A 22467-nucleotide genomic window follows, 5' to 3' on the forward strand; every position below is an offset into this window, starting at 1 on the left:
ACTATTCGTCATGTCATCCATGTGTTTGCGTTAATCATACTTGATAGCTTTTTATGTCATGTATTTTATAATTTTTTTATCTTTTGTCATTGATAACTCGTTATGTTATGTTATTTTTAACTTATTAACTCTTGTATGAGTCCCAATGTCATGGGAGTTTAGTTTATTTAGTTATATAGTTTTTTATAGTAAGAAACTTGGTTGCATTGAGATGAACTAAATCAATTTTTTCTTTCATCGACTTGGCTAATGCAAGTTATTGTCAGTTTGGCCGAATAAATGACTTATTGACTTATATCTGAATAGATTCTTTTCTCTCTGTTATTGTATGCCGTAATTTACTTCTTTTTTTATTTCTTCTTATAATAACCCTATGTGGTAGTTAGTTGTGATCTGCATAGATGTCTTTGATGGTGTAGTACGGTCTTTGAAGGAGATAGTTTTTAGCGCAACTGTGAATTTTTTTGTGTTGTTTGTTGTTTTGAGATGTTGTGGTAGTAGGTTGCAGAGTTTTGCTTCCATTGCAGTTGGGGTTTTGTTTAGTCTGTTTTGTTGGGTGTTATAGTTTGATTTTGATCTGGTGATGTGGTTGTGGTATGTTTGTCTGGTTTCCATAAGAATGGTGTCCCTGATATACGATTGGTTACCGAATTACCGACCAAGACATTTTTATAAGTACAACTGGAGTCAAAATTTACCTGTTCATTACACAGCTTGTAATTATGCTGGTAAATGAAAAATTAAATGTCTACTCCAGTAGTAGTCTCCCCACCCAAAAAAACTAGGAATTTGAAAAACGTATCTAATTTCAATTATTTATCAAAAAGTGTTCTACGGTTCTTTCTGGACATTCTGATGTATGACACATAATAAAAATATTTTTATGCGGAATTTTTTTTTCCAAAATAAGTAAGTGCTTCACTGGCCCCGTTGGCCGAAATTGTACTATCCCCACCCCCCCCCCCCCCCTACTGGGGGGAGGTTGGTTACTTTTGTAAAATTTTGTATTAAAAGTTTTGTTTTAGGTGCACTTTTAAATAATAACAATAATACAATTTTAGTATGTAATTGATTTTTTTTATTTTGTTAAAGTTCCCTCCAACAGAATTGTGTTTCTTTCGTTTCCGGGGTGATTGCCGAAAGTTAGATTTTTTTCATATATTCAGGTACGGAAAAAAGACATACATATCTCAAGTTCATACAAAAATATTTCATAATAAATTTGAAAATGAGATTTGTACAGAAATATTTGTTGTTTGGCAAATCCAATACTACAATTGTCAGATGTACATGTACTCTTTAAATAAAAAAAATAATTACTAAATTATCTTATACCTAACTCCAGATATATCTGTTCCCGTAAACGTCTGTTTTTAGAAGAAAAAAACTCCCAAGGGGGGGTTCGAGGGCCGAGCGTTGGGTGGTCGAGGGGGGAAGGGAAATCATCATACAAAATTATCTTTAACTATGCTTAATTCTTTTAACATAAAAATAAATTAGTTTATTGCAAACAGACATTGTTTCCTCAGGTGGAGTGTCCCCTTAATTTCGTAAAAAGACTTATTGCGTCGAAATGATTATGTGCGCCTGGGACATCTCCCCATTGTAAAATCAGAAGATTTATCTAATCATTCATAAGTATAACAGATATTCATACTTACTATGAGAGTGCTTTTATATTAATAACTTAGGGTGGTACAAGTAGAGGGGCACTACCTATCGAGCTATGAATTTCCCTATAAAAAGACTTGGCTTCCTTTCAATACCTGGCATTAAGTTCAACATTGCATAAATTATTGCAATATACATTTCCAGGTAATATTTATTCATATAGGTAGCGTCTAGAGTTGTAAAATATAAAGTGTCTAAAAGATTTCATATTAATGTTTCATTGAATTTTGTTATTTTTTGTAGTAGTGTTTTCAATCTTAAATTAATATAGTAGATTTATTTACAGTTATGTGTACAGCACAGTTACAATAAAAAATAAAATCAGTTTGTATGCGGAAAAATTTTTTTGTCCTATTTTATGAATTTGAATGACATTATAAATGTACTTTAATGATTATTTCAAAGCACTTAATTTGAATTAATTTTAATGAGTTAGCTGAATAAGAAAACGCAGGCAGTGAAACTTGCAAGTTGCTTTAAAGGTTTTAAAATTATTATAACTCAGATGGAGTGTACCATTAATCAAGAAGTCTGTGTCTGTTGTCAACAGAATTTAATAATGTTTACCTGTTGCTGTATGAGTAAAGCTTTGCAAAGACACTACGAATGTAAAAATCTCTATATTTTTTTAGTGGACTTAGTAGTTATGAGACTTAGTAGTTAGTTTTAGGCTGTAGTTATGAGACGAGGCATGACACACACCAAATATACTTGCCGATTTCGAAATTAATAATAGATTTATAATTGTCTCAAGACAAAAAAGATAAGCGTTCAGCATACAAGGATGTTTGAGGTTTGAAAGGAAACAGTGTACGCTGTGCAGGATACAGTGTAAGACAATTATCCTTTATTGCACAATATGAAAGATTTAACCACACATATTACCTAATTGTAACTATATTTACAATTTATAACAAATTCTAGCCTATAGCTAATTATAATAGAATATCGTTATAGAAACAAACTGAAAAAACTTAATATCTTTTAAATACATAAAGATCAACTAAATTTATAGATTTATTCTCACTCAAACCATTAAGGTTAATTAAATCATTTTGTTCTTAAAACTGGGTCCACAAATACATCTACGGTATCATCGCATGCAATTAATTACAAATTGCCCAATGTTTTAGCATAATTCAGTGAAGATGTTTCAAAATGTCACTTACTGGTTTAAATGAGGTTAAATAAAAACCTTTTTCTTCATTTAGTATCCGAATCCAACGTGGTTATAGTAGTTGCCCGTGGCAGTCAATAATTATTCTAGTAGCCTAGGCCTAATCAAAATGTATACTACATAATATATAACATACATAATGTGTTCACATAATATTTCGTAACATTTGGAATTTCTTAACGGATCTGTGTTAAAATTGTTGCATTACAAATATTCACACTATATAGTGGAGCAATCAAAAAATATTAAAATTATTGAGAACATTAAAATATTTACCTGGACCCGGGACCAATTTATTTTTTTTGTTTTGAGGTCCCTAGAGGCCAAAAACACCATCCATTCAAATGCATATATAGTTCATATATATATATATATATATAGGCCTATATATGTGTCCGTTAGCGCGGTAGCTTGAAAAAAAAAATGATCCGATTTTGATGAAATTTAGTATAAACGTGTAAACCTACATTTATTCGAACGAGTACACAAACCAGCCTGATCGGACTATGGTAACGGGGGTTTATGAGGGGGTTTTATGGGGTAAAAAAATGGTTTTTTTCTTTTTTGACCCTAAAACACAAAATTTCACAATTTTTTTCCAAACCATTTTGTAGAGCCCAAAAATCAAATAATTGAGTACTGTATATTGAAAGTGATCATGCGCCTAATGGTCACGGAGAAATTTCCAAAAAAATTTAAATTTAATGTTCACATATTATTCTTATGGAGAATAAGTCAACTGTTGTAGGTTGCTTGTTTATGAACATATTTTTATCAAATATGGATAATACATTCATTTGCTACTAAACTACAGTATTAACATTTTACAACAAAACACTTTTACCCTCCCTGATGCAGCAAACCTAAGTACTCGTTAAACTAATTCTATTTAAATAGGGAATAAATGTGATATTTTTAAGGAAACATTTTAGTGTAAATCCAATCAGGCAAATGGGAATTCGCTAAGTCTGCAGGTTTGCTGCAGCAGGGGTATTTTACTTTATTAAATCCATAGCAACGTTAAACAAAAACAAACACAAACACCTCCTACACTTTCGTAACATTTTACTAGCTTCAACGAACTTGTCATGTAATTGTTATATTTACGAGTGAACTATCAAAGGCTTCATTTTATAGAACACGTGTTTCGTCCTTGTGAAACATTTAATTAACGTTGGATAATTTTACGATGAATGCAACTTCTCAAACAATATTTTCACGCTTCGCAACTAAATATATTAATAAAATGTATATGAAATTCATTTTAAAACGTTCGTTTGGTTACTTGAACAAATTTTTATCTTTAAATTTCATACTCTTTTTTTTATGATCCATTAATAAATGCGATACGCAATCAAGGAATCTCTTTATTGAGTACAATTCAATTTATTGTTGAACTGACAAAATAATTTTAAAATTGAATTAAGATTTATTTTAGAGGTTCTATCTTTTTACTAAACCCTAAAAAAATTTAGTAGCAGTTCATTAAACAATAAACAGAAAACTACTATATCGATTCTTTACATTACATTTATAACTTTAAAATCAAGTATTCGGAACGTACTTTTGTATTAAACATTTTATATAGAGGTGTTATATAGGAATAAGAACTATTCATAAAGGTAGATTCTTAATAAAACTAAATATTTTGGATTTTTCTAGATATTTGCCTGAGGGGAATACTTAAATTAATCAGTTAATGTGAAACTTGCAGTTGGGCCTTGCATTAGCTAATGATGTTTGCCTTCTTCAAGCACAATGTTGGTCATATAATGTTGGACATAAAATTAAAGTAATTGTATTGATTTTTTATAATTCATAAATATGTGTATGGGCCATTCAATTAAACAGTTTTGTCAATAATTCACTTGTTGCATTGGCATTTTGTAAAAGAAATACAAGTAACATAACAATGATGTGTCCTGTTTTTGTTCTTTAGGTTTACATTTATTTTCAGCCCCCCCCCCTCCCTCCGGAAATATATGCGCAATCGGAAGATAAGACTTTAAAAACAAAAGTAAAGACGCACCTACTCAAACGAATTTGCTTGACGTTAGATCTCTTTTGAATTTTTTACCCGACTAGTACGCGTCTCTACTTGAGGGGTTTCTTTGAAGCGTTTTGAGTATGATCTATATGTAAATATAAGCGTAACAAAAGGTATTCAAACGAGTTTGAAGAACGGGGTGAAGAATTGTTACAAAAGTATTTTAATAGAAGACTTTTCTCGTTCAATTTTAAGAAAAAACTTTAAAAATTAATTAGGCTCATTAAAATGCTTAATTTCATGAGGTAACTTTTTTCAAATTATTGTAATTTCTGTATACCATTTTAATTTAATAAATTATATTTGATTTGAACTATGATTTGATTAATAATACTGTCACATTTTGTCAAAACAAAACTTAAAATCTAATTATAATGAATTTTAGTAAACGGAAATTCGTTGAAGGCTCTAATGGTGACGATTATATGATCAGAATAGTTTCAAATGCAGGTATTTTATTGGATATAATTTTACTTTCATCAATGGCTAATAAAATATGAGGTAGGGGAATTCACACCGGCATCTACGGGAAAAATAAGGTGAACAATATACTAAAGTATTACCTTACACCTACTAACACAATTTAGCATATTAGTTCATATTTTTAAAGCACTGTTAAATTTACAATAATAGACCAACAATTAATAAGTGGAAAAACGTAAATATGAATTGTAAAAATCGAAATACTGATGTTCCACGTTTTAGAATAGTATTTTTCATTACTGTTACCAAAGTTAACACTTTACGGTGCGCACTCAAGTTTCATGATGCATTTTTTATCTAATAATAATTGTTAGGATTTTAATTAATTAATACCTTTAAAGAAACTGTCGCTTGTATACATGATGGTTCTGTAAAAATGTTGTTCAGTGAATCTGTCAAAACGTATAATAAACGAAGAATTCACGTGAAAATTGTTGCAAAAACGTTATTTTCCACAAACAATGAGGGTAGTGTCAAATGCCATTCTGTTCACACCTCTTTTGTTTCTACGTAGAAACTCTGGTGAATAGTGGACGGATGAAAACAATTTTTAAAATAACTTTTTTATGTTTAAATCAAGTTTTAATTTAAGTTAGAGTAATATATGGCAGTAATTAACCTATTTTTATCGTCTATAAAGATGGATTCCTTATATTCCATTACAAAGTGCTCAACCAATTAATCAGCTGAAATTGTTTTTAATATCTTTCTTGAGTATCTATAGTTTTTTTAGTTTAATATTTATTTCTTGTTATTTAACCAACTTTATATAATATTTTTGGATTTACTACGACCTATTTACACCTTATTACTTGTCTAGTGTTTCAAACCATAATAACTCATACTTGGTCAAATTAATCTTGAAAAATAATGAAAAATGATAGTCAACATCAGCGCACCCAAACGTATACCAAGATAAAATGAGTGGTGCATAACGCGGGATTCATATTTAATAGAATCAGAGGTTTACCTACCATGGTATAAAAAAATATTTTACTTGCACTGATAGCAGTTTTAGTTTACTACTCTTTTCACTGCGATAAAGCATTAAAAGATTACTTTAATTTAAATAATACAGTAACTATAATTAATTGTCTCATCTCTGTTACTGTTGCATGAGTTCATGTAGGTAAGATGTAAGAACTAAAGATACAAGAAACTTAAATCTAATATAAATCAAATTCTTGAAACTGTGATAACGAACAAATAAATACGAGGTTGATGTATCATAATGGAACGTCGTTTAGAGAAATAGCAATAAGTAAGTATGCTAAGTATGGATCCACTAAAACGCATCTAAAAAGAATATTTCAATATGTTCATGATAAGTTTTAACAACGTACATTTTATTATGCACTATAAGATGACGACCGTATACGAGTATGTGAAACGATCTTTTTATATTCATGGATTTTCCTCGACTACGTTTATTCTTTATTGCATTTTTACACGTTTATGAGCACTTATACTGCCAAGACATTATTATATAGTTTATTTCTTACTTACTAAAAAGCATATAAGAACAAAAGTGATTCTTAAAAAGAACTCGCATACTCCATTTCGTAATCTAACTAGTTAAATCTAACACGTCATGAAATAGTCTTTGTACAAACAATTAATATGTCAGTTATAATTTTCGTTCTGTTGCAATCTATCCTGTTACATATAGTAAGTACACCAAAAGTTTTCAGTTTTGCACTTTTAAGTTGTTCACTACGCACATAAATATAAATCTACAAATTTAAGAACACTTGACAAATTTGTTTTCCTGTTATTACAAAATTTCATATGAATGTTATATATTTTAATGTGTGACAATAGTTAAATATGCTTTATTTAATTAAATGTTCACTTGTTATTTGTTTATGTTGTTTTTGTAAATATTGACTTTTTTGTTTTTGAAATATAAGATCCAATACAACACTATGATCTTTTAGTTTAATATTTAATATGCGAGGCAATATACAGTTGTTGTATTAATAGTCAAAGGTATAAGTTAGTTTTAAATTTGTACAATGTATAATACCTTTAAAATATTAAATTTCAATCTACTATTTTTAATATTTTACGATAAGGGTACTCACATAATAGTAGCTCTGCAGTTATTCTATTATCCGTCTTTTACAACGAAATACAAGCCCATGTTAAAAAGCTACTAGACCCTATAGAAAATGAAAATGCTCATAAACTCGAAAACTTAAATAATAACCAAACTAATAAACATAAATGTGTGAACATATACTGTGTGGTATATGAGAAACATTTTAAGTAATCATGGCTTAACTGTTATCATAGTAATTATAATATTATCTATAATATTGGCATCTTGCATTGACTTTTTGGTCCGCTACTATTTCTTTCAAAATATTTAAAAGTAAACCCTAATCAGACAATGCTACAATTTAGGTTTCAAACCATTCATTAATACAGATGCTGAATGAAATTAATGTAGATGCTAAATATATAACTACTGGCAAAACTAAATGTAACCTTTTCAACAAGAATGGCGAATGTGTGCCAGTGAAACTTCAAGTTTAATCGGATCAGTTCTAAACTTCAATTAGAGATGTTCTAGAATTAGCCCCATGAGTGAGATAAGAGCGAACACGTTGTTAAAGGAATTCCACACATAGTTACACCTTTTGTTAGTTATAGGGTTATTCTGAGTACCATATTTGATTTCGATAATCTTTGGATGCTGATGGAACTTTTTTACTAACATTGAAAGATATTTGCGGTGTTTTTCAACATTTTGTCCGCTTTTAAACATACATCGTCAAATAATTGTAAAACCTTTACATAACCCAAACAAATTAAACTTAAACTTGTGGTTCGATAGTACAAATTGTCATGAAATATAGTTTGGAATTCACGATGTTAAATGTAGGTTCGTTGAAAATAAATAGGAGACATTTTTTGATGTTATAATAAATAACTCTGTCCCAGAAAAACCTGTAGACTTAGTTGAAAATGTTCTACTTATATTTCACTACAGTAAGTTAATGATGAAATTAAAAAATTTATTTTAGATATAAATCCGATAAAATCCTATGATATAAATCCGATAAAATCCTATTTTTTTGTAGTGTTGTCAACGGGCGATGTTGACATTCACCCACATTTCATTACAATTCATTACAATGGCATTAAACTTTTTAATCTCCTCCCTACCTCCCTTCAGCTGGAGTCGGACTTGAACAGCTTTAAAACCAAAAATATTCTCTTGGCCAAGGGTTACTACAGTGTTCGAGATTGTGTCGCTGATGGGTTTAGTTATAGTGGGGGAGCTAAAGTAAAAAAACCATAAGAAAACTGCAAATTGTGATAAGATTATGCCCTTTGGTGGGAATGTAGTTTAAGGTTAGGCAATGAAAATGAGATGGGGAGGCACCGACCAAAGTTGCTATAATAAAAATGGCGGCGATTTTTCAAAATGGCTAATATATTTTAGGTATATTTTAGGTTTATATTTTAGGTTTTATATATTTTCTTTTGATATACATCATGCAAAATGGTGTTTCTGATAAATCTTTAGGGTTTTAGGTATAAGCTAAGTAAATAAGTTCAGTAATAAGGTAGTAAAAGTAAATTTATTTACAGAAAATTTATATCACCAAATAAAAAACACGCTATATTTTATAAGCTGCAGAATATATATACCAACACCATTTTTAGCTATTTTGTCTATAGGGAAGTAGCTATTACCGTAGGTGGCATGGTAAGACCTAGGCCCGGGACCGATTTACTTTTTCATTTTAATGTCCCCAGAGGCCAAAAACACCATTCGTTCAAATTTTTATATATGTATATATTTGTGTGTGTGTGTCCATGAACGCGATAAATTGAGTATTTTTTGTCCGATTTTGATGAAATTTGGTTTAAATGTGTATGGTGGGATTAACTTGAATGATTTCGCGAACCAGCAAGATCGGACCATGGGAACGGGGTTTTACAGTGGGTTTTATGGGGTAAAAATTGGTTTCTTCAATTTTTGACCCTCTAAACACAACATGTCCCAATTTCTCTCCAGACCTTTTCAAAGAGCTAAAAAAAACAAATAATTTAGTATACTAAAGTGTTTTTGTACAATTATTGGTTACGGATAAAATCCCAAACATTTTTTTTTTTAAATTCCCATGTTATTCTTATGGAGAATGTTGTAAAATGTTGTAGTTTGCTTGTTTATGTATACATTTTGATCGAACTTGGTAAATTTATTTATTTTATACTAAGTTATTAATATTTTACTAAAAAGCACACTTTTTTACCCTCCCTGTAGCAGCAATCCTAGGTACTCATAAAACCTAGTGCTAATTAAATACGTTTAATTCAAAATCAACTCAGGCAAATGGAAATTCGCTTAGTTCTGCAGGTTTGCTGCGGCGGTGGTATTCCTGATTCATTTCATTCCACACAGATTTTCATTGAAAACATTTATATCTATATCAATATCGGCGGGTAAACCATTTATATCATCAAAGTTCTGAAGTTTTTGACAAGCGTTTCATATCCGGTAGCATTTACATTTTTATTATTTGCAGAACAAAGCAAACTATCATTATCTGTCTTTTGTTTTGGCACAGTATAAAAATGGTCCAATCAACAGCTTTTGGTTAATATCCACCCAAGTCACTCTGAGGAACTAAGTGTAACGACTTCGCCATTTTTAGAGTCCAATCTTCATTCACTCGAATCAGAAAAAAATAAAACCCCCAGAACTGGCACCGTGTTAGGCCCGGTGTAACGGCCAAATTTGTACAGGTTTTCCTAATAAAACTACACTCAGAACGTGAGCGACACATAATAATAAACACAACAATGACCTATAGAATCAGCTGTTTAGCAATATTTGTCTATTTAGCATTGCCAATCTGGTTGAGAAAAATAATTGAAAGTGTCAAAATTTTGTTGACATTTTTATCCTCTTATATTTTTATGGAAAAAATATCTCAAGGAAGAAGAAGAAACTCTCTTTACAGTGATTTCACATTATTAGCGAATTTCCCTATAGGAAATAAGCTATTACCGTAGGTCTCAGGGTAAGAGTTAGTCCCGGGACCGATTTACTTTTTCATTTTGATGTCCCTAGAAGCCAAAAACACCATCCTTTCAAATTCATATATATATATGTGTGTGCGTGTGTGTCCGTTAGCACGATAACTCGAGCAAAAATGATCCGATTTCGATGAAATTTGGTACAGACGTGTAAACCTACGTTTATATGAACGAGTTCGGGAACCAGCATGATCAAACCATGGGAACGGGGTTTTATGGGGTAGAAATTGGGTTTTCTCATTTTTGAATCTCAAATTATAAGATTTCCCAAATTTCTTCTAAACCATTTTGAAGAGCTTAAAAAACAAATAATTCTGTATATTGAAGTGCTTTTGTATGGTTATTGGTTACGGGGAAAATTGTAAATTAAAATTCACATGTTATTCTTATGGAGAGTAAGTAAACCGTTGTAGTTTGCTTGATTATGCATATATTTGGATCAAACTTACCCAATCTATTAATTTTATACTAAGCTATTAATATTTTACTAAAAAACACACTTTATTACCCTGTAGGCAGCAAACCTAGGTGCTCGTTAAACCTAATGTTATTTGAATAGATTTAATTGAAAATCAAATCAGGCAAATGGAAATTCGCTTAGTCTGCAGGTTTGCTGTGGCGGGGGTATTTTTATTTTCCTTATGTCTCAAAATGGATGCAGGCAACGGTGAAAAACACGTTGTAAATAAAACGTTGTAGGTGAATAACTTAACTCTTAAATAAACAGCTTTTTGGTGACCTTCAGAATTGGCTGAAAACTAGTACATTTTCAGCCTTAGATTATAGAGATGATATAATTGTAATGTATTACAAACTTGGTATTAAATTAAAGGCCGGAATCTCCAGATTAAGATTATACCAATTTTTAATAGTGTTAATGCCATTTTCAAGCTTTTATTAGTGAATAACTAAGTAAACACAAAATACGGGCAGCCATTTTGAAAAATGGCCGTCATTTTGGATTATAACAACTTTAGGCAATGCCTCCCCATCTTATTTTAGTTGTCGGACCATAACCTACATTCTTACCAAAAGGGGTTTTCTTATCACAATTTGAAGTTTTGATATACGTAGCTCCCCCACTATTAGTTAGTTTATTGTTGAAAGAAGTATAATTGGTATAGTTTTATTGAAGCACCATTGTCTATTGTTTATTTTAATTTTAGTTCTAAGCTATTAATCGACATGACCAATAAAAATTTTGTATTTGTTATTTTGGTTCAATAAATGAGTTATGAGTTATGAGTTATGTGGCAACTCGCACTAGCCTTGCCTTGTGATTGACTCGACTAACATTTGGTATACTATCATGAGAAAATCTTTACAGTTTTACTTCGTTTGAATCTAAAGTGACTACTAAGAAATTTTACCTCATACAGTAGAACTCTTTGTACACGCCTAAAAATATACCCACTTAATTCTGAGCTTGCCAAAAAAACCTAAGTCAGTAGATGTTATATTTAAATTTTTACTGTTAATTAAATAACTTATGCTGAATCATTCACTGCTTAAAGCCTGAGATAAAAGATCCCCGAAGCCACGATTTTATTTAGAAATAAGCAGTAACATTAATGACCTCTTGGCCACTTTTCTAAATATTAATATTTCCATCAGATTAATTAATCTGGAGAAGGTACTTTCATTAACAAGCTCTGTGTTAAACCCTGACCAGTTCAGATGTTTACTAATGATGTTGTTGAAGCCAAACGCTCAGTGTTGTTAACTGAAGAGTTGCTAAAACATTTTCGTAACCCACTACAACGGGTAACCTTTTTTAAAAAAGGGTTAAAAATATTGAAAAATGTCTTATAAAAAAGTGTTACTTAATGAGATAATTTACTTAGCCTTAGCGCTTTCGTATTTACAATTGTTAAGTTTCCTTTCCATTCACCGGATTATAGGATTATCTAGTAGCACATAAAAACTATTGACATAGTTTTTCTTTACGTTAAACAGTTATTTACGTCACTAACTACTAAGAGAGTTTCCTCTATGTATTTTACATGTCCATGGGTGGAAAGATTTTGCACACTCGAGATTTAAAAAAGGTTTTTTTTGTAAAAATTGTGAACGTACAACAATCTTTTAGCAATAAGCAAACGCTATGTTTTCCCCAACACCTTCGTGTGCGGTCTTTAGGGCAACGCTTTAAAAGAGAAAACCTAATTCAGACTAAAAACTTTGTTTGTAAATTAACAAAACGTATATTAGGCCTATATATGTTTCTAATAATTTGTTCTGATTGCCAAGCAAAGAAATTAGTTTCTACATTCCTTCTACATTAAGAATGTATTTGTGTTAGGAATGATAGACAATAGCCATATTTTAAATAAAAATTCCCTGCTAGGATAAGGTTGACTCAAATAAATGGCATATAATTAGGTTATAAAGTTGTTTCTTTGCTGATGCAGGCCTCTTTAGCTACCAAACAGCTGTCTCATGTTTAAAACCCCTAATTAAGGTTGCAATGCGAAAATCCTCGACACTAAACACTGGCTGCGTTTCTTTTCTAAGTCTTAATCCCAGCTTGCACGGATTAAGTCTGTTCTTTTACTATCGCATTGTACAAAAATAACAATTAAATCTCTGAATCTTTGCAGAATATTAAAGATCTAGTTCATTTAAAATTGCCGTTGTGATTTTAGGTACTGATTTCACCTATTGAAAAGGAATTACCATGTTTTTTATAACTTTTTGTAAAATATTTTCAAAAAGTATTTTCCTAAATTTTTGTCAAGTGTATGCCTATTATTTTCTTATGTAAAATATTTGTATGCCATTCAACATCTGTAGTAAATTTGAGATGTTTTTACCCTGTCAAATTAATAATAAATGTAGTTAATTATTTTATTATTTATATTAGGTTTTATAAGTTCCTTCATGCAATAGTATAATGGTGATCAGCTTGCCTTATACCAAAAACTCAAGGTTCTAAATTTTAAGAGAATAACCAACCATAAATCGATGTTTAGGGATCACCTTTATGCAAATTGCTTTTGTGTATGTATTTAGTGTATGTATAATATCGCTTTATTCCTTGAGTTAATGATATACTAAAGTTAGACTATGGTGTACTTTAATGTTACTTATACAAAAATAGCATCTACGTTTGCTGACAAAGAATATTTTTAACGTTAAATATTAAACTTGTAATTATTAAGTAAATTGAATTAAAAATATCGTCAAAATGTCTTAGCAATTTTCCGAAAAGAGAAGCAAAGCTAATTTTATTCTCAAAGTTGTTTTTTTTATTCGAATACAATATCAGCCCAATGATGGACTCATCAAATGCAATGCCTTGTTATGATTGGACCTTTTGTTGGACTGAATATGACATCAAACTTGGCAGAATTGAAAATGTGTTTATTTGGTTGTGTTGACGTTTTTAAGCAAGCGCCCTTTCATATAGATACCTATTTAAGATAAATAAAATGGACCAGTAATTTATGCAAGTTATAAGTTCGAAAGAATAGGAACATAGTTTTTCCATCAAGAATATATAAAAGAAATATAAAATCATAATATCACCCTCTGCCTTTATTCAAATAGATTGAATCCTCCTAAAATTTCTAGTGGTGACGACATTATTTCACATCTATAAACGGGAAAATTCTTCAAGTCACATATTACTATTATTATTATTTTGTTGTCTTGCCGTATTTATTGACAAGACTTCTGGAGCCCACATATTGGTTCTCAGTTGTTCTTAACCGTCCAAATTGTTGGGACGATAAATGTTCATCTAATTTTAATCTATCTACTGAACCATGCCCTCGTGCCTGCACCCAGACTAACGAAAAGGAAGCGTGATCCATGCGCAGGCCCGAGGAGCGGCTCACAAAACTTTACTTAACAAATGAGAACCATGGATGGAGGTTCAAGAACAACACGCCATTTGAGAGAAACGAGCTGTAATTAACCATTTAAAAGAATAACACAACAATAATTAACAATAATACATGAATTAAATACTCTCAATTAAACTTTAAAATTTTTGATACCACTCTGACCAACTAACTTACAAACATTAATTTAAAAAATTCAAATAGGCTAATTTCAGTCAAAGTAAATTTAATCAGTTTTATTTTTTTTTTCATTTACCTACTAAAATATTATAAAATTGCAACAGTAAATAAATATATAAATATATATATCTTTCATCTGGAATTGGTAACCTTAAGGATTTAGGGGCCCCAAAATTGAAATTTAATAAAATATGTAATAAATTATAAAATCTAAAAAAAATCAACAAGTAGCCTAAAGAATTTAAAATTTAAAAGGAATAACAATAAATAGAGATCTGTGCACAAATTAACAAAATAACAATTAAAATCCCTCAGTCCATAGCGGTAACAATAAATTAGGTCTAAGTAACTTGCGGTAGGGCGTTCAGTTCAATGGTTCTGGGCAAGCAGCACCGGAGGGGGAAACGAGCATGACGGAAGAGGGGGGCCATGATCCAGGGGTGGCCAAGAGCAGTAGAATCCACTCCGTCAATGCTGATGCGGCTGCTACATGTTCCTCCTCACGGGCCCTGAGTAACAAACCCAGAAACACAGTAGTACCAGAAAGAGTTCAAGTCCATATCCGCAAAATTCACTGTCACACATTTCACTATTTTCACTGACTTCCGAAAATCCACAGATTAGGCCTAACATAATATTTTCAAAAAAAATTATAAATTTTTAAAAGGTTTATCTCTCTTTAACAGCTCTTTATCAATATAAAACATTTCAAACAATAACAATTTTTAAATAAAACAACTAACAGGTTAAACAGTACAAGAATGGTAACATTAATTTGCGGTAACAATGTCAGCAGGCCAGACGGGTATGTGACAGTGGTAAATTTCACCAATAGAGAGAAAATATTTAAATTACCTGGTCCAAAGTGGCCAGAAGAACAAGTTAACAGAGAACAATTGACACTTAAACACAGAGAAATACTTTAAAAATGACAAAAAACGTTCCATGCAAAAATTTTAGGCCTAACGCAACGACTCATGTATTTTTGCTAATTTCTCCAAAAGTTGTGATCCGAATTTGTTCGGAATGGTCTTAAAAGCTGGGGGAGATGTTCCAGCAGCTTCTCCAGACCATCCCAAACCTTAACTCAAAGGCTGAAACCAGTTGGCCTTTTGGTTACCCAGTTCAAACCTGAATGGAGAATTGCCAAACTCTTAATTCCTCATAACTTTCTTAAAACTTGAATAAAATGACTCAAACTTTCTGGGGAGATTTAAGAGCAGTTAATTCAACTTAATTTAACTAGTTTGGCAAGGACAAAGCAAAATAAAAGACTTTAACCTTACTTGACTGGGTAACACAAACTGAACATTTTACAAGACAAAACAACACTAAAATTGTACGGGACACAGAAACAAAAGACTACCAGAGTAGTAGCCTAAGACAATTACATTTACTGAGCAAAATTTGTAAGCCTAGGCCTACCACAAAACAGTCAGAAGGACCCAAAATGACTTGGCAGTTTCTCTCAAATAGCGGCCTTCCAACAAACATTTCTCAGTCAATTCTAGGCCTAGCATTTCGGGCAAAGCCCTGAATTATACAAAACAACAGAGAACAGGGAAACTAACTATCAAAAGTCTTCCACGACCCCAAGACTAGGTTCCAGACCTAGTGCAACCATGTGCAGCTAACCTAACTTTAGAAAAATGTGAAAAACTCACCCAAAAGGCGCGCAGGGCGTACTAAAATTTACACCATAGCGTAGCAGAACAAAAGTAAAGAACAAATAACAAAACTGCTTTGCAAAAAGTAAAGCATAGAAACAGATGTTAAAGGATAAATTTGTTCTGAAAAATCCTCTGCGAGGCAAACGGCTCTGACGTCGCTGAACCTATGAGTTGCTGGCGGAAAGAGTAAGAAAAACAAGACTCACAGCCTTGTTCGGGGTCGTGAAAGTGACAACGAAACACTGAACTAGCCTACTATAAAAAAAAACACTTGAACCATTGATCATGAGTCGTGACATTCGCCCGGTGGAAATAGTCACGGCTCACTACAAAATATGTATTAATTATTCTAATTTGTTGTGTTTTATTATATCATTTACAATAGCCATAGATTTTGAAGTCTAAAAATTTTTTTTTACAAATCGTTTTTTATTGGTTAGAGACTTTAATTTGTATAGTTCAAATTGAACATAGGAACAATGGGGTGAAAATGTTAGGGGACAACAACTCAATAATTTAAGCTCCATGAGTAACTTTAGAGTTTTTGTCAGTTTATTACGATACTACGTTTTATGGTACACGAATTCAAGAAGTGTTTTAGATGGTAAAAAAATACCCAGTATACATTTTCCAAGGAATTCTGCTAAAGTTTGAATTTTTTCTACGGTTTTCTGACCTAACAAAACTATACTATTATACAAAAAACGTTGCCCAAAATTGTTGTTGTTTATATCCCAGTTGTCTATCTTAATGTACGACATGCCAGAATAATTCAAATTACATGGCATCCTTACGACAGAGTTTCGTTAAAGCACTACTAACAATATAACCAAGTGAACACAGAAACTTGGCTGTCAAAGTGTTTGTACAAGTCCCAAGAGAGTCTCATAGTACTTTGTATGAATATAATTTCCTTACGTCGTGTAAACTTCTCAAAGACAACACTCAGACAAATTATATCTATTAAACACTGGCAGTGATGTGCTCAGCTTTTAAGGAACATAAAAGTGATCTACTAAACCAACCATACCCTTGTATTATGTTTAAGTCTATCCCAGTGAATTACAACATTTTACACATTTTTAACTAATTTTACAACTGGTTCCCAACAGCATGAAGGGCTGCACTTTAGTTTACGTCATACACTCATTCGAATGAAAAATATCGATGTATATATTATTCCATAGATCGATTATTTCATTCGAACTAATGAAGTTATCAATATATCGATTATCGATCGATATATTCATTCGAATGAGTGTAGGACGTAAACTAAAGTGCAGCCGCATGGAGTAAGCTATTTCGATTTCAAGTTGTCCGACTACTTAGTCTATATTAAATAAGGTTCAGTAAGATTTAATATTGAGAATTGGCTTTGAGTTTGTAAAGATTCCAAATTGGTGTGTCTCGAGTAAATCAGTATTTTAAACATGTATGCTTTAATAAGTTAAACAAAGTAACTTAGGGAATGGTAATAAATTTGTTGTTAACACAACAAGCAAGATATCAAGCATAAAACATAATCGTCTTATCGCTAACAAAGATTTTTTTACTTAGAAATTATTTGTATTTTTTGAAGGTTGATTTTTATAATAACAACAAAGTAGTATTATTTCCATTCACATTACCTTTATTTGTTTTTATAACATCCTTTTCTTTTTTCTCTTTTTTGTTCAACTTTGCAAAACAGTAAGGTGTAGTTCATTGATAGTTTAATTTCAAATCACAAACCTCGATGGTACATTACAGTTAAGCTGTAATATTTGTCTCCCATAAGAATATAAAATTGGTTAAATTTAATTAAATATGCAATATATACGGAATATTTTTTCATCAGAAAGAAAAGACCTTTTCCAACTTAGCATTTGCTAATTTTGTTCTTATTTATTGACATAAAAGTAATTACATACCAGATGAGAATAAAAAGACGGGTTTTTTTGTTATTTTAACGTCTGTAATTTGAGAATGGGCTGCGAAGAGGTCTGCTTTTGTCACCATAATATCTCTAAGTGGTTCTGATGCCACAATGTCCCGCTGTCATATTGCGAATTCTCTCTTAACTGTTATCTTTGATTGTTGTCTTTTTAAGTGTTTACTTTTGCAATTGCAATTTTTTTTAGAAAGCTTAAGTGGAGGAATTTCAAGTTACGAATTGCTATTATATTACGTTAAGATTACTTTTATTGTTTGAGTATACTAGAGAATAGAAATAACAAATTTTAATCTCATTTGTATAGCTTTCTATGTTCTCTTCGAATTTAAAAGTTTCATATCTTGTTGAACAAGTTCTTAATAAGTTCAGTATAAAAGTTCACCAACCACACCTTACGTTTTCGAAAATGGGGTAAAAACCAGGTTATCTAGTTTAAAATTTAAAAAGTTATCATTTTTTTTTTGTGTAAAAAAATATTATTTGTTAAAAAACCTAAAAATGTTGTAAGATCAACTTTTACTTTACTAATGTGATAAACGATCTTGATAAAAAAAAAATAAAATAGTTGATAAAATCTTAATAAGATACCTGTTTTAGTAGCTTCCAACGAAACAGCTAAAAGGTACCACCATTTTCAATCTATTATAAAATGGTTTGATGGTTATACTGGTTTAATATGTGACTTTGGTGTCAGACATTTTGGATTCCTCCTTAAAACTATGAATAAATAGTTAATTTTAAATCTATGAAAGTTTGATAACAAATGTTCCACTTAAATACATTGAATGGGTAGTGTCAACATAACTTGCAAGTAACAAAGTAAACCAGTAATCAATGACGTCAAACAGATTTTCCTGTCAAATTCATTGTGAAAACAATATATTTTAACGCATTTGTTATCAATCCTGTACATTTGTGTACTTTTAGTCTGACGATTCGACTATGTATTATAATATACAGCAAGAGTCATAAATTGTACCAACCAGCTTTATTGTGGACCACAAGAGACCATTACACAGGTCTCTGTGCTTTGATGTAACGGATCTCTTTGGAGTAGAATATTATAACCAAACCAAATACTACTATCGTTGTGATATGTAAACTGAATTACCAACATAATAGAAGTGCTATTGTGAGAGTTAAGTTAGGTAAGGATTGTAGTTATTCGGTTAGGCTTTCAATTCATTATTGGTTATAATTTGAAGAATATAAACGAAAAAAAGGTAATGTTTTTAAACCGAATTAAGTTGTTTCCATAATTCATTGATTTTATTTCACAAACCTCAATTTGTCATAAAGATTTACTGACCTCGATAGATATTTGTATTCACAAGTAGTAAAAATTGTCCGTTGAAAGGTTAAGCTAAGTTTGGAAAATAGGTGTTAATTGCAACATTTTTTTAATTAGGTAGATTTTAATTATTTTACCCACAGATAGTACTATAAAAAGTACAAACAAAATCACTTTTTTTAGAATAAACCCTGTTGATCACAGTTTTAGAACACCAAATATTTTAGAAATATAAATATAGTTTTTGCATGTTCTAATTTTAAGGTGGGGTTTCAAGTGTTTTTTTTTAACCTAAATCAGTTTGTTTACAGTAAAATATGGTTCTAATCGTAGTTAAAGTAAACCACCATTTAAAAAACTAGGTTATGTGTACAGTGTATGCTGGCGACATTGTAGATTGTGTTTTCCTTGTTTGTTTACTCTAGACTGTTATCATAGCAGTGTCAGCCTAAAAAAGCAATTCAGGGTACTTACGTATTAAACGGAGGCCACCTAACCTACAGATTCGATTCTTACTTGATACTTGTAGTCTATGTCGTTGACCGATGAAATCGGCATGACTGCGTCAGATTACTAAATACTAAAATACTATTTACACAATACTATTTACACTGTGGCAATGGCTAAAAAGTGGCTCGTTGCCTAATTCTTCGAGGCTGTAAAGAGGCCTATTAACCAGCCTGTCACGCAGGGCCGTCTTATAATCATCAAGGTCCAAATTGCGCACATGAACCGGCAAGGAATTAAACAGCCTTATCGCCGACCGAGGATGACTCTTCAGGGAGCGGGCTAGGCGGCATCTCGGCAGATTCGATTAGTAAACCTTCACCATCAGCAAGTTTGGTTGGTTAGGTTAGGTTAAGATAGTTTAATTTGATAAAAAAACATATATTTATGATAACCCAACCTAACATAACTGCTGCAGCCTGCTGTAAAATATGTGGCCTCCGTATAATACGTAAGTACCCAATTCAGTTGCATAAACAAATATGCAAGGTTAAAAGAAACTTAAAATTACAAAAATACGTCAAATAATACTTGTAATAATATATTTACACCTATATTACTCACAAGACGGTAAATATGATTAAATGATGGTGATTGGTGATCGATTTCGATTGGACACCCCAATCTGACCTTGGATCTGATGAGATCCAATAGGCGAATGACAAGAATCGCAATGGCGTCCATTATATATGAGATTTTTGTCATTCGCCTATTGGGTCTGATGATGATTGGGGTGTCCAATAGAAATCGATCACCACTAACCATCTTGTATATGAATTTACCGTTGTGTGAGTAAACAGTATAATTGTAAATGTATTATTACAAGTTTTATTTTACGTATTTTTGTAATTTCAGTTAATTTAATAACACGTACGATGCTGATCAAGAAGTTATTTAATAAACACTTTCATCCTAAATCTTTTTTTTTTTTTTTTTTTATTTACGGCAAAATCGCCATTTGTACAATCAATTACATGCAATAACAATTTGTGGATCAATAAATACTATTAACATGCTATAAGATTTACATCTTGCTATTTGGTTGTGCTTTTAGTACATGCTAACACCACTAACACTAATGATTTGCAACAGAGTAATGAAAAATGAAAAACAAATATATATTCTATGAACATACAACATCGGCAAACAAGAGAGAGAAAAAAAAAACATGCAATGGTCTTAAAATTGAACTAACATTAACAGCCTGCTTCACTAAATACAGGATCGAAAAGGGAAATATAAAAATTTGAATATTTGACAGTGCAATAAAATATAAAAACTTAACAATAACAAGTATGAACAATGAGAGTGTGACAATGATTGATTGTGACTTAAGTTAAAATGGTGAATGTAACAACATTGGGAGGAACATGAACCGAGATGAAAGGTTATCAAAAATGAATTGAAAATTTAACAGTGCAAATATAAGTTATTAAAGAAAACTTAACAATAACAAGAAGGCAAAAAAATGTGATCGTTTGACAATGATTGGACTACAATAAAAAGATGGCTTATATAATGAAACTAGGAGAACATGCGGTAATAGAGGAAAACAAGTGGTTGAAGAGCACGACACTAACCCCAAAACTCTGCTTTCACCCCCCTCACACACAACACAGCGCAGAAACAAGATGGGGAAAAGGGAGCTATCTTCAATTGGAGAAGATCCTCTTCAGTGCAGAATCACTGTCATTAAAGAAGTCATAATCGTGATGCTGAGTTAGAGTATTCCCCTGACGATGAAGTCTTGGAACAGGACTGTGAAATCCGTAGCTGGTTGAACACTGATGTCGGTGGAACAACTCCTGGGTCCGAGTAGCCGTGGGGATTCGAAACGTGATAAGATCAAGTAACTCAGGACAGTCGATCATATTGGTGAGAAGTCTTTTCAGGAAGAGGGCATCGATCATCTTTCTTCTTTCTTCTAGAGGTGTCAGCTTCAGGTAGTTTGCTACATCATCGATAGGGACGGTAGAATAGTTGAATCCCAATTTAACACCAATTATTTTAATGAACCTTCTTTGAATTTTTTCGAGTCTATCTTTGTGTCCAGTTTGATATGGGGACCATACTACGCTAGCATATTCCAACACAGGTCGTACAAGTGAGGTGTACAAAATCCTAAGAGCTTCGATGTTGATACCATCTCTGGACGCACGGATGATGAAACCCAAAAGCTTTGATGATCTAGTGCAAACTGAGTCTATGTGCAGATCTGGACTGAGGTTGGATGTCAAAATCACTCCAAGATCCTTTATTGTTACTTTTCTCTCTAGTATAGTGTCGTGTAGCATGTAATTCCAGAGGATTGGTTTTATGCCCCTTGAGAAAGTAATAGTAGCACATTTTCTTTCATTCATAGTCATTGCATTATGTTTGCACCACATCTCAATATTGTGTAAACTGCGTTGAAGGTTTTCACAATCGTGTTCATCTCGTATCACAGAATAGACCTTAATGTCGTCAGCAAATAGTAGGCATTCAACATCTATTAATTGAACAAGGTCATTGATAAAGATGTTGAATAAAAAAGGTCCCAGATGGGATCCTTGCGGTACACCTGAACTTGCTAAAAAGGGTCTAGAGAGTGATCCTCTGAATTTCACTA

General features: G+C 31.6%; 1 protein-coding gene across 1 annotated transcript; it reads right to left on the minus strand.

The window, feature by feature from the left end:
- Positions 1-21511: 21511 nt before the first annotated feature.
- Positions 21512-22153, minus strand: LOC128997373 (uncharacterized). The gene has a single exon (XM_054423010.1). It carries the CDS (start codon positions 22151-22153, stop codon positions 21512-21514), a length of 642 nt encoding a protein of 213 aa, XP_054278985.1.
- Positions 22154-22467: the final 314 nt, after the last annotated feature.

The sequence above is a fragment of the Macrosteles quadrilineatus genome, unplaced genomic scaffold (genome assembly GCF_028750875.1).
Source record: "Macrosteles quadrilineatus isolate MER2022 unplaced genomic scaffold, UCM_ALF_1.0 Scaffold_6__1_contigs__length_79288215, whole genome shotgun sequence".
Lineage (NCBI taxonomy): Eukaryota > Metazoa > Arthropoda > Insecta > Hemiptera > Cicadellidae > Macrosteles > Macrosteles quadrilineatus.